This window comes from Megalobrama amblycephala, linkage group LG13 (assembly GCF_018812025.1).
Source record: "Megalobrama amblycephala isolate DHTTF-2021 linkage group LG13, ASM1881202v1, whole genome shotgun sequence".
In the NCBI taxonomy this organism is placed as follows: domain Eukaryota; kingdom Metazoa; phylum Chordata; class Actinopteri; order Cypriniformes; family Xenocyprididae; genus Megalobrama; species Megalobrama amblycephala.
Window position 1 is genome coordinate 19,001,322 of NC_063056.1, and position 13,533 is coordinate 19,014,854.

At 39.4% G+C, this 13,533-nt stretch overlaps 1 protein-coding gene across 3 annotated transcripts in view; it reads right to left on the reverse strand.

Moving 5' to 3' along the window:
• Nucleotides 1–233: 233 nt before the first annotated feature.
• Nucleotides 234–13,533, reverse strand: part of LOC125242905 (carcinoembryonic antigen-related cell adhesion molecule 20-like) — a 151,332-nt gene continuing 138,032 nt past the window's right edge. For 2 of the 3 annotated variants that reach the window (XM_048151997.1, XM_048151996.1), the window contains exons 3-10: nucleotides 7,186–7,458; nucleotides 6,818–7,072; nucleotides 6,364–6,481; nucleotides 3,141–3,181; nucleotides 2,918–2,943; nucleotides 2,255–2,404; nucleotides 2,040–2,062; nucleotides 234–995 (exon numbers count right to left, since the gene is read on the reverse strand). In XM_048151997.1, coding sequence (XP_048007954.1) covers nucleotides 947–995; nucleotides 2,040–2,062; nucleotides 2,255–2,404; nucleotides 2,918–2,943; nucleotides 3,141–3,181; nucleotides 6,364–6,481; nucleotides 6,818–7,072; nucleotides 7,186–7,458 — 935 coding nt within the window. In that variant the 3' untranslated portion in view covers nucleotides 234–946. The remainder of the gene's footprint in view (nucleotides 996–2,039; nucleotides 2,063–2,254; nucleotides 2,405–2,917; nucleotides 2,944–3,140; nucleotides 3,182–6,363; nucleotides 6,482–6,817; nucleotides 7,073–7,185; nucleotides 7,459–13,533) is intronic. The other variant, XM_048151998.1, reaches the window with a different exon arrangement.

Below are 13,533 nucleotides of genomic sequence, written 5' to 3' on the forward strand. Positions count from 1 at the left end.
TATCTATCTATCTATCTATCTATCTATCTATATACCTTGTATCTTGTTCAGAATTCATGATGATCATACTTTTTAGGTCACTCGTCATCATAAAACACACAATCAAAGTTAAAGTTTAACTCAGTACATCTGTCTTGATAAATCCTTATCGGCTGCGGTTCTGTGTTCTCACGCCATGAGGGAAAAAATATATGTGACCTTATAAATATACAAAAGAGCTGAAAACCAGAAGGTAAAATGAGCAAGAAATTAAATCTTTATTTAGAGCAAATTAATTTTATTTTATATGTCATAGAAGTTTACAAATTATAAATAACAAAACAGTAGTTATATCACATTCTTTAGTAAAGATAATTAACAATATAGTTAGGCAATCAGATAATATAACTTAGAAATAACAGCCATGTACATTTGCTTACCAAAACTCACTGAATAAAATGCTGCCTCCTCATTTCTTTTCCTTGTGTGACGTTGTGTTCAGGTCTAAAGGTGAATTTGGTCATTAAACCTCTCTTTTTTTTATTACCCATTATCACAGTTCTTTTATTTTCCCTGAGCAAGAAAGAAAGAATGAGGATGTATCTGATGATTTCTGAGAAACTGTTTGGTTTATGTGATCAATACTAGTTAAATATTATCTAAAACATTTAGAGGAAGAGTGTTCATGGACTGTTCAGATAAGATACTAATCTACACATGAGCAGACCAGTCTTCTGCTTTGAACATTTGTCACAGTTTCAAATTGAATGATCTGGAACAGTATCAAGTTATAATTAAAAGGCACTAGGGGTGCATATGGCACAAACAGTTGATATTATATATGATGATAAAATGTTTCAGTTATGTGCCATAATGACATGCTGTGGGAGACCGGGGATGGTTTTAACAAGGGCTGAGTTGTAATACGGTCAGTTTAACCACCTAGACATTACGTACAGGGATGAAATCATACATGGCCACCATCCTCTTGAGGTGACAGTAGAAGTTGTAAGTCTCTGTATAAAAATATAAAGGCAAACCAAAATATAAAGCTAAATTTGATATAGAAAAATCAACACTTCACATCATAATTTGATTTGCAGTAAGGTTTATGTATGCTAAAAGACAGAACATGTTTTATGTGAATCAATAGCTTTGTTTGTTTAATTCCATATATAATATTCACAAAATATTCACCTAAATATTAAAACAAAAACTGGAACTGTTATCTCTGAGCTGGGAAGGGTTGTAGCAAAATAAGACATTGTATAAGTTTATATTTGACAATTGCAAAAGTCCATGTTTTATGTATTTGTTCAATAATTTATTTCAGTTCATTTTAATGAAAATAAATAAATGCATGTGCCAAACTTAAAAAGATATCCATGCTTTCTCTATAATGTTGTAACCCACCCCATCTACAGTGGTTACAACTCACACCGGTAGGAGGTATGTTGTAATGTCATTTTGTAAGACATAATTTTACACAATGAACCCTTCTCACAAACTGTGACGATGCGTTTCCACAGTTAATAACATCGCAAATATATCGTTTTAGTTTCCTATAGGTTTCCCTCTTTTGGAAAGTCATGGAAATGCTATCATGTACTTTTTTCTTTTGCTATTGGAGCAAATGAGAATACAAAAATTATGTTTGCTGTTGTCCTATTCACCTGCTATGGAAGTTTACCCAACTATGACAACTTCTGCTTCTGAGAACCACAGAAATGTGAAAAGGGTCCATAGAGAGATTTCAAAACATCAATTTGTATCAGATAAATCTAGGAACATTGTATCAAAATTTCAGATAAATAGCCCTGACCAACAGAGGTTAAAGAAAGAAGTATTACCACCCTCCCCTGTCTCCCCAATCATTATTATGGAAATATAACTATTACATAGCCTGAAAGGCAATCCTGCATTTAAAAATTCTACATTTCACGTACACAACAACATTCAGCAAAATAAAGCTAAATTAAAGAAATAAAACAAAATGTGGTAAATGTGCAATATGTGGAAGACTCAGTGCAGTAGACGTTTCAGTGTCTTCACTTCCTCACCTGCGCAAAGGAGGGTTTGATACCTGAAAGGAGACGTTACACAAGCATATGATAAAAGAAAGCAACCAAATGACTTCCTTATTGTTTTACTGCATGGCTGCAGGACAGAATAAATAGCACTGTTTTTATGATGCATTACAGTTTTATTGCAGCTAAAGTACACATATGGTGTTGTACAATGGGATGGGCTGTATTTAATATATGAAACTACTCACCTGACTTCCATAGGGAGGTGGAGGAGCAGTTGACTTCGTTCCACTTCGCTTTACTTCTGCATACTCTGTATTAGGTTCACCTCTATTCCCTAGAATCACTCTCTCTCCACTTCCCTTCTGGAAATGGCTGATGTCTGCATAGTTCAAGTCCTACAAATAGTCATTTGTTTTTGTTAAATTACAAATTACAATGTCAGACACAATGATTATGTCAATTTAGGTAAAAATCTGATAAAAAATGTTCTTGTTGCTGATATTTAAATGATGAAAAAGAAGCCCCACTATTAAACAGTGGTAATTATCATGATAATCAAAACAACTAAATATATGCCAGTATCCATAGATCACTTTCTGTCTTCATATCATGTCTCTGTGCTGAAATTTCTGAAAGCTTAAAGTCCATTTGGACTGACTGTAAAAATACACTCATCCCTCCTCCTATAAAGCCATAAACTCTTTAATAACCTCTATGAGATAAAAGATGCAAGAGACAGAAGAGGCTGAACGACTGAATATCAGTTACTACCACTGAAAAACACATTTCCTGTAAGGGTTTGTAATGTGTCATTTCATATCAGATTTACAGCTTTAAATCAGGTATCCAGAGAATAAAAGGTAAAAATGGTTGTGATGAGGAAAAAACAAAAACTGAATGTCACTCACAGGCTCTTGTCTCCTTTGTGCTGCTGCTTAAAAAAAGAAACATTCAATAAGATTGATACGGAGAGAAATATGTACTGAATCATGTTTAATATGAATAGATCATCTGAAATCAAATATGGGATGATCAGTATCATGGTCAATCTTGCTATAATTATTGAAGTCAGTAGTGTTGCTTCAATCAGATCATACGCATGTTGACATTATTAATAAATAACAAACATACCTCCACTTGACCGTCCATTTTGTGGAAGGGTTAGTTTCGGCCTGTAGTGTAAAGACAAATACATTTTGTTACAACTAGTTGTTTATTTTTACTACATTTTTTTTGTCCCACAAAAACTAGCAGCTTATTACAGTTGTTTTGCGAAATCATTTTGTTATCAGATAAATACAGGACCGGTTTTACAATCAAATCACTGAGAGTGCTTCTGTAATGTGTAAGAAATGGCTCCTAAGTGCCACCATAACAAGAACAATAATGTACAGTGGCACAAGATTCTAAATCATTTTAAATCAACCTTTTACAAATAATTATGCAACAGCATTTTAAAAATATTATGAGGGCACGTGTTGCTGACTTTGTATAACAATTTATGTTATTATTCACTACATACAGGTCCTTCTCAAAAAATTAGCATATTGTGATAAAAGTTCATTATTTTCCATAATGTAATGATAAAAATTAAACTTTCATATATTTTAGATTCATTGCACACCAACTGAAATATTTCAGGTCTTTTATTGTTTTAATACTGATGATTTTGGCATACAGCTCATGAAAACAAATGAGCTCTCAAAAAATTAGCATATTTCATCCGACCAATAAAAGAAAAGTGTTTTTAATACAAAAAAAGTCAACCTTCAAATAATTATGTTCAGTTATGCACTCAATACTTGGTCGGGAATCCTTTTTTTCTTCACAATATCCCACAGATTCTCTATGGGGTTCAGGTCAGGAGAGTTGGCAGGCCAATTGAGCACAGTAATACCATGGTCAGTAAACCATTTACCAGTGGTTTTGGCACTCTGAGCAGGTGCCAGGTCGTGCTGAAAAACGAAATCTTTATCTCCATAAAGCTTTTCAGCAGATGGAAGCATGAAGTGCTCCAAAATCTCCTGATAGCTAGCTGCATTGACCCTGCCCTTGATAAAACACAGTGGACCAACACCAGCAGCTGACATGGCACCCCAGACCATCACTGACTGTGGGTACTTGACACTGGACTTCAGGCATTTTGGCATTTCCTTCTCCCCAGTCTTCCTCCAGACTCTGGCACCTTGATTTCCGAATGACATGCAAAACTGAGCAACAGTCCAGTGCTGCTTCTCTGTAGCCCAGGTCAGGCGCTTCTGCCGCTGTTTCTGGTTCAAAAGTGGCTTGACCTGGGGAATGCGGCACCTGTAGCCCATTTCCTGCACACGCCTGTGCACGGTGGCTCTGGATGTTTCTACTCCAGACTCAGTCCACTGCTTCCGCAGGTCCCCCAAGGTCTGGAATCGGTCCTTCTCCACAATCTTCCTCAGGGTCCGGTCACCTCTTCTCGTTGTGCAGCGTTTTTTGCCACACTTTTTCCTTCCCACAGACTTCCCACTGAGGTGCCTTGATACAGCACTCTGGGAACAGCCTATTCGTTCAGAAATTTCTTTCTGTGTCTTACCCTCTCGCTTGAGGGTGTCAATGATGGCCTTCTGGACAGCAGTCAGGTCGGCAGTCTTACCCATGATTGCGGTTTTGAGTAATGAACCAGGCTGGGAGTTTTTAAAAGCCTCAGGAATCTTTTGCAGGTGTTTAGAGTTAATTAGTTGATTCAGATGATTAGGTTAATAGCTCGTTTAGAGAACCTTTTCATGATATGCTAATTTTTAGTTTTCATGAGCTGTATGCAAAATCATCAGTATTAAAACAATAAAAGACCTGAAATATTTCAGTTGGTGTGCAATGAATCTAAAATATATGAAAGTTTAATTTTTATCATTACATTATGGAAAATAATGAACTTTTATCACAATATGCTAATTTTTTGAGAAGGACCTGTATATATTGAATATTGGTATATTCAATACCAATACCAAAAGTTCAATAGTCGGTATCTATGCCAGTAGAATTAGGATTCTCAGTACTAATTTTAGTACCACGGCAAAAACTATTGGAGCACACTTATTTTACTATTATTTACCTATTGAACTATTTGAAAATAATAGTTATAATAATTAATTGTTTATGTTATTATTTACATTTTTTATTTTACCACTGTCACAGGTTGCTGAGTAGTTAAATCCCAAGGAAGATGTGTGACGCAGAATGAGCGAGAAATAGACACTTTTAATAAACACAAAGAGCAATAGCATACACAATGTAGCTTCAATAAGAGACAATGAACAGAGGAGAACTCAAGGCTTAAATACACAAAGATCATCAACAGAACAGGGAACAGGTGTGGACTAATCTGAAACCATGATGAATCTAACTGAATCACTTGAACATGGGCAAATACAGACAATGAAAACTTAGGGTACGTTTACACGACAATGATGTACTAAAAGTGGAAACGTTTTTCCTTTCTGTTTTCCACATAGAGACGACAACATTGGCAAAATGATCCCATTCACACAGATCCTCGAAAATAATTAATGATGCGGTATTATGCTGCCAGCCAGTAGTTGCCGATGTCACTTTGTAAAGAAAAACTAAAAATAGACTGAACACATAATACGCATACACATGATGTTGCTGTTTTCACAAATTTGTGTTTTTGTAGTTTACGCTTTGAAAACCAAAATGTTGCTGTTGTTGTGTAAATGAACTACAAACAACACATGAAAGTAACCGGATGTGTTCTTGATATCAAGGATACAAACATTAGAAATAGCAGAAGTCATTCCAGGCAAACAACGTACAGAAGCCTGAAAGCTTTAAACTTCTCTTCTCAATTAAGAGATGCTTCAATAGGTTATGACTTCTGTTATGTTATGTGTTATTTATTGTGCATTGGGCTGTGCTTTCCTACTACTTGTAATATGTTGGTATAGTAACTTGAGCAACAAGATCACAGCATTTCTCAATTCTCACAAAAATGTGTTCTGTGTCCTTCTGTTTTTCTGAGCTTGTTCTTTCAAGGTAACCTGGCAGGTTTGATCTCCATGACAACACAAAGCTGGCCTAAGATGGCTTGAGGGTGAGTAAAGCTTGGGGTAATTTTCATTTTAAAGTGAACTAATCCTTTAAACATACTGTATGTGATCTGTATGTCACATAACCTGCTTTCTGGAATACCCCCCAGAATAGTCGGACAAATCTGTTTTGCCAATATGCTATTATAATAGTTTCAACAGAGGATGATTTTACATTTGATTGAGAGAGCTTAGCACCAACTAGCACCCCGTACAAAATTTTAGGGAAAGTCACTGTAATTGCACATAATTCAGAAACAGATTGTTTTACTCACATTTTCTTGGTTTTTATTAAATAGACAATCAGACCACAAATGGCTGCAACTGCCACTAAAACACCAATGACAATCCCAACTATGGCTCCTGTTGACAGTCCTCCTCCTCCACCACCAGCTAAGATAAAGATAAACAACAGATCATGTACTGCACACAATACTAACTGTAACACACCTGTATCAAAATTGTAATTAAAAAACTAAATTAAAAATTAAACACGAATTATGAAGGTATATGAAATGTACCATCTAATATCTTTCTAATGGGTGCATTTTATTGATTTTATGTAGCAGATTTTTATCCAAATAATTTTATCCAAAATAACATACATACAAAATGTCATAAAAGTACCTATTACTTTTTTAAACATTTTATAAAAATATCATACCTTAATAGGTAAATTAAGATCAAAACATTGGTTATCAAAAATTGACAACACATTTCAGGTTTTACCTTTAACTAGTAAAACATGTCTTTGTGAGGCGCTTCTGTTTGTGACACTATTCCAGGCAGTGCAGTCGTAATCTCCACTGTCTGTGAAGTCAGTCTTATCTATGGTGTATGTGTCTGTGGTCACACCGGTGTTTGTTCCATTAAACGTCCATCTGAATGAGGCAGAAGGTACAGAATTTGCAGAACAAGACAGAGACACAGGAGCCCCTGAATTCACCTCACCCAGACCCTTAATAGAAACATCTTCTGGTCCATCTAGAACAAACACAAGAGACTCACTGTTAGAGGAACAAACTGAGCACTGAAGTATGTTTATATTTCATCAGGTTTGACCTCAAATCATCTTTGTTTAAATGTTTAACACTCACAGTTTATGATCAGACTGTATGTTGCCGTCTCAGAGTTGACAGGGTTTGTATATTTACACTGATATTCTCCACTGTCTGATCTCTGCACTGGACTGATGGACACTGATCTGTTATCAGGTGAGAAGATGATGCTGCTGCTAGGAGACAGAGGACTGTTATTTTTCATCCACTGCACAGAGATGATGTTGCCATTTCCTTCAGAGTTGATGTTAGCAGATGATTCGCCCTCTATTAATGGTTCCTCTGGACCAGTAAGGTTGACAGATAATTTTTCTGTGTAAACGAGAGAGAAAGAACAAAGACACTGGATCTAAAATGAGTCTTTCACATTTATGACCCAATGAACATTTGTAAAAACAGCAAAAGGTTTTGTGTTTTGCATTATGTTCATCTTGTCATAAAGTACTGGTTATGAATATTAGTCAGTTGTATAACAAAAAATCATAATTTGTTTATTCCATTCACTACACCAAGACACCTGCATGTAGAACCTTCAGAAATTATTATTACAGCTACAGATAAAAGTGCGCTCCTACCTAGTATTAGTATGAAGTATTACTGAATACTTTTTGTTTATGACTGCATATAACTGTGATGGGTATGCACGTGGAGTCACCGTCGACCATTATGACTGCTTTGACAAATAGCTTTGACACAAAATCTGAGGTATATTTTTACAGACTGCCAAAAGCAACAGAAAAAAGAAGCAAATGGATCACTGCAATTCACTGAAAAAGCTTGACTCCAGGCAGAGAAACATGGATTTGCAGTTATCATTCTGTGTTAAAATGTTGGATTTTGAGGTAAAATCATACCGTATATTGTATTATGTATTGTGTTGACAACTCATTAATTAAATACTTACCATTTTATATTCTGCCTAATTGGGTGTTTTTAAATAAACACTGAGAAAAACTATACAAGTTTTAGGACTGGACAACATGACAATATATATAACATTGATATACAGTAAGTGATTACTCAGATTTAAACCTACCTATATTGTAGTTATATACAATATTCACAGGCAGATTTGCTTTATGTATTTCCCCAGCATTGAAATCAGGCACATATAAATGTCAGGAAACATGATTCCTGGCTGCATGTCAATATCCATGGATTAGGTTTCTTTGACATGTCATAAGGAACACTTTCGAGTCCAACTTTGCAGTTTCCCCTATTAAATTCAGTCATGCAGCAGGTTCTTTTGCCACTCAGTCCAGCTGAGGGAGCGCGTTCTGGCGGGAAAGTGACGTCGATGCATACCCTCTATATACTTGTATATATAGGGCCTATAGCCTATTCCAGCATCACAAGTTTAGAGTCTCATTGTACTGTAATGTAGAATCACTATAATTATTTACAGCTTGCTATTGTTTTGTTTTGTCAATTTTACTTGTTTAGTAGTAGTTTAGCTAACAGTTGTTTAGTCTTTAACTGTTTGTTTATATTAACCATTGAATTCTTTATGCTAAATTGTTGGGTGTTTCTTTAACATCTCAAATATAACACTTTATAGTGTATTTAACTACTATGTACTACAATGATAAAAAAAAAAAATCATTGTTAGATTTCACGTGTTTATTTTATTACAAAACACTTTTGCTGCTATTGAGGACCAAACCTGAAGTTACACACAGGTTTGGTGGTCTGGTTAGGTGAGTTCAGGTGTAAGGAAGGCTCAACAGTGTAATTAGTGGTGCTTGCCTTCTGGCAAAGCATCACTATTGTTATTGCTCATACTTATTATTATTCTTCTGGACAAAAGTTTGGTGTGCTACTCCTCCCGCACCATTTGTCATAGACCCATGAATGAGGTGTCAGATCGACCGGCTCACTGAGGAGAGGTGTGCTATCGGACCTATGATGTTCACACAGAGGACTCTCCTTCCTCTCTATGCAGTATCGGGATTGGATGGACCCAATATTTCCTGTTTCTTTTTCTCTTTTTAAGAAGAGAGAGGTCAACTAAATCATGCTCACTGCTTGAAGACCATTTTGTATTGTTTTGCGAATTTTTTTGCAACGGATTCATTAATACGCATCGGACTCAGTGTGCAAGGTCTCTGCGTGACGAATTTTTAGGATCACGAATACAAAAAATGCATACTGAGTGTGACTCAGTGTGCAAAGGCCTTTATATTAAAAAATTCAAATTCACAAACATTCCGTCAATCTCAACTGTCACTTTGACATAAACACACACATGCAGGGCCTGAGGAACCCTTTCTCTCTCTCACACACAATCACTCATTTGAATTATCTTGTCAAGCAGCTAATAATAATAACTTAAAATCTTCATTGCCACACCCTAGCAACCACTTAGAGCACCCTAGCAACCACCCCATAGAATTAACATTGAAAATATATGAGAGGGATATAAATGAATCAAAGCATCATAGAGACATGTGGGTTTGGCTCTTTTGATTTCTTTTTCCAGTCTATTAGTTTTAACCCTACTAACTGTCTAGCCATGCCCTAGCAACCATTTAGGGCTCCCTAGCAACCATATAACACCATGAATAAGCCACATTTCAGCACCAGAACATTATACAGACTTTCTTGGCTTTCTTGCAGTCACTTACATCACAGTAGCATATGCCCTGTGCCGAGTTTTGCCACTGCAAGCACCACTCACATTTTCTTCAGGAAATGTACATTCTAGTTCTGTTTCTTCTTCTTCTGGAAAAAAGTTTAACGCGTTACTCCTCCCGCACCATTTGTCATAGACCCATGAATGAGACCTCAAATCGTGCGGATTATTGAGGAATGGTGTGCTATGACTTTTATAAGAGATCGGGTTTATAAGAGATCGACTGCATTTCTTTATATTTGAGTCCAACAAGTTCAAACTCTAAGAGCTGCGCATTATTTGTGTGCATTATTAACGTATGAAGCTAACTGAAACACTACTGACAGCCAGCGGGACATTAAAGAGGAAGTGTTTGTCCGAGCTCACAGCAAGGGAATGATAATATCTTTGCGAGGGAACGCAAATATCTTTGCGTGGGAACGCAAAGGATTTGAAAAAAAAATGTCCTCCCATCCCAAATTTTTTCCACCACCACATCCCTTTTGGGGCTCCATACATTAGCACATAGCCAAGTGATGCATGATTTAAAGTTTTTTTTTTTTTTTTTTTTTGCTTTGGTATTATTTTCACAAGTAAGGTGCTTCATTTTTTTCAAGTAAGGTGATTGATTTATTTATTTATTTTTGTATATTTGCAAAACTCTTAGTACAAAATTCCAAACTAATTACACTTGTAACACAGCTAGTCATTCTTTCAAAACCTGATCTCATGCTTTCGTTCTAGTTGTACATATTTTCATTCTACATAATCACTGTTTCAAAACACATCAGATCTTCTTTCAGTTTAGTACTTTTAACAAACAGTTAATACAATAGCAAACAATGCAAGATACATGTTTCAAATCACCTTTTGCTGAAATAATTACAGTTACACATTAGAAAACATTACCTAAATTACATAACTGACATTAAAATAATGTTTGTAATAGTATTTATTCAGTGTGTTATCAAAAGGTGTAAAGTATGACATAGTCATGAGGTTTTGTGTAGAACAGAGTTTGCTGCCAATAAATGTTCTCACTGTACCATATGACTGTAGTTGACCTTTATAAGGGTGAGTTACAGTAATGTGGCAGTCTCTACCATGGTAATCTGTTTACAGTATCACATGGCATAGGCATACTACAAAGTAAAATGATGCCATCTGTTTCTCTTCTTCTGATGCATCTTTGATCAATCTGATGTTCCCATTCAGTCGGTCACGTTCGACGTACGTCGGACAGACCGACGAATAGGAATCTCGCTAGAGAGGCCAATCTACTTCGAGTGTAACTAAAACGAGCCAATGCACATTGGCATGCAATCATATGCATCAGCTGCTCGCCTCGCAGCGCGGGTATATAATGAGCAGCAGGTGCGTTGCATCTTCAGCTTTTCGCTTCGGAGCCGAACGGTGTTTGTTCCTGTTCTCTGCAAGCGAGTGTCTGCTAGAAGACGAGTCAAGCTTTTTGGTTGAACTTCTCTTTTTTTTCCGAGTGCAGGCGAACAGCACAGCAGCGGGGTTGAAGTCCTCTCTTTTTCTGTTTTTGTTTCGTTTGCCGTTTTTGAGCAAATAGCTGTTTTGACAGCGTCGGAAGGCTGTTCTCACGGCCGGTACGGTGCGCTTTTGAGCGCTGAAAAGCCGTTTTTACGGCTGGTAAGAGTGAGCGCCTTCAAAGAGAGAGAGAGAGCACACGACAGGCTGCACATAATCCCTGTCTGTGTTGCGGCGGCCGTTCCCCTGCGTGCTTGAGCACTTTTAAAAGAGTAAAGTCCCTGAAAGAGCTTACACAAGTAGATTCGCGTCTTTTTAAAGATTACATCCTACTTGTGTTTCTGGATGCGGTCGTTCCTGTCCTCACTGACGGCCACGATCACTGTTTCACATGTCTGGGCGCGTGTTGAAATGATGTTCGTGGGTGTTTCATGTTTTCATATGAGAACATGATCACGTCGACACGCCGGTCGTGACTCTTCTTTCTCCGGGAAGCTTGAGTCCCCTCTGTTGTTGGCCAGCTGCCGCTTGTGTGTAAAAGCACAGCCGCGGGTCTGCCCGACACTCTGGGAAGACCGTGGAGATCAGCGAGAGCAAACCTCTCGCTCCTCTGCGTGTCGTGTGCCGTCGAGCTGCCGGGCTGCAGCGCGGGTTGTCACGGCAACCCAGCGCTCGCTCGGCGCTCTAGATGCGCGGTTCCCTTGCATAATCTCCATTGTAGCGCCCTCTCTGGTGCACCAGAAGAGGTCTACTTTGCTGATATGGCTTGGGTGACATGAGGTTGAGGGGTTCCTTCGGGGAACCAACCCCCTAGGGCCCCTCCCTCTCTAGCGCATTGCAAGCTGTGCAGTTTCTGGATTGGATTGCTGGTCCTTCTCATAGGGGAACCTAGCATTTCATTCAGAGCTCCAGCTGAGGGACAGACGTCGATTGCAGCATCGGAGAGAGTGCTGTTATGCTCTGGAAATGAGGGTGACGCTGCCCACTGTAATGGTGTGTGCTTATGCTGACTCAGATTCGGAGTTTACAGCCATGCTTTCCTGGGTCTTCCAGATGTGCATGGAAAACTTGGCAGTATGGGGGTATGTTGGTGCCATAAATATGGAATGCCAAAAGTGCCAAAATCTGCATAAGTTTTTCCTCTCTCACTACCCTCTTGGTTGGGGTGGCTGTACACAGACCACACCCACCCTGCATGTGAGGCCAAGGCACTCTTTTTGCATGAGGGTAGTTCTGTGCTGGGGTTGAGCTGCGCTTGTTGACTAACCGTGATCAAAGTCACGGCGCAGACCCTCAGCCAGACGATGTCCACCTCAGTGGTCCAGAAGTGCCCCCTGGCTTACCTTGTGAGGTGCGAGAGGTTGTCAAGCTAAATGCTTTCTCAATGCTCCCATCTTACGAGGTGGCCTTTTCGGTGACACTGTCGAGGACTGAGCCCAGCGGTTCTCCTCAGTTAGTAGCGGATCGGGGAGCTTCCCATGACAAACCATTGAGTTCCTCTTGGGCCGCCCCTCGGTCTGCTCGTCGCCAAGGGTGTCGTCCTCTGCAAGAAACTCTGGCCCAGCAGGCTCTGCTGTGTCCATTGCGGGGAGATGACGCCTCCCGTCTCTGCAGCTGTTAAGTGGTTGGTGAGAATCACCCCTGAGACGGGCGACCCAGAGATGGGTGGGGCTGCTCTTCCACCCCTGGAGGAGGGCTGGGTGGTAAATCCTTTTATTGGGTTTGTTTCTGTTCCGCCACTGACCCAAGAGGCAGTGGTACCCAAAATTAAAAGAGCAGTTCCTCCATTTCCAGGTCTGAAGAGGGTTTGGAGAGCAGTGGGAGGAGAAAAACCTCACCACTCTCATCCCCCTCTTCTGTCGCCAGCGGACAGCAGCGAGCAGCAGGTAGGCAAAACCTTGACTGCTCCCTCTGTCCACCCGTGGAAGCAGGTAAGTGTTGCACAGCACACTGTGACCCCGCTTCGGGCCGCCTCACACAGAGAGCCCCCCGGGCCGCGTCCCTGCGTTCCACCTCGCTGCCCCGCGGCGGGTACGCCGGTGGTCCCCTTGGTGCCGCTTGTGCGGTCTCTGAGAGCCTGGCTAGCGCTCCCCAGTCCGTCTCGCTGGCTCCTTCGGACCATCAGGCTCGGCTATGCGATTCAGTTCGCCCGGCGCCCCCCAAGTTCAGGGGCATCCTCTTCACTTCAGTGAAAGATGCCGATGCCCCTGTCTTGCGTGCGGAGATCGCAGTCCTACTGGCGAAGGACGCGATAGAGCCGGTCCCTCCAGCCGATTTGAGGT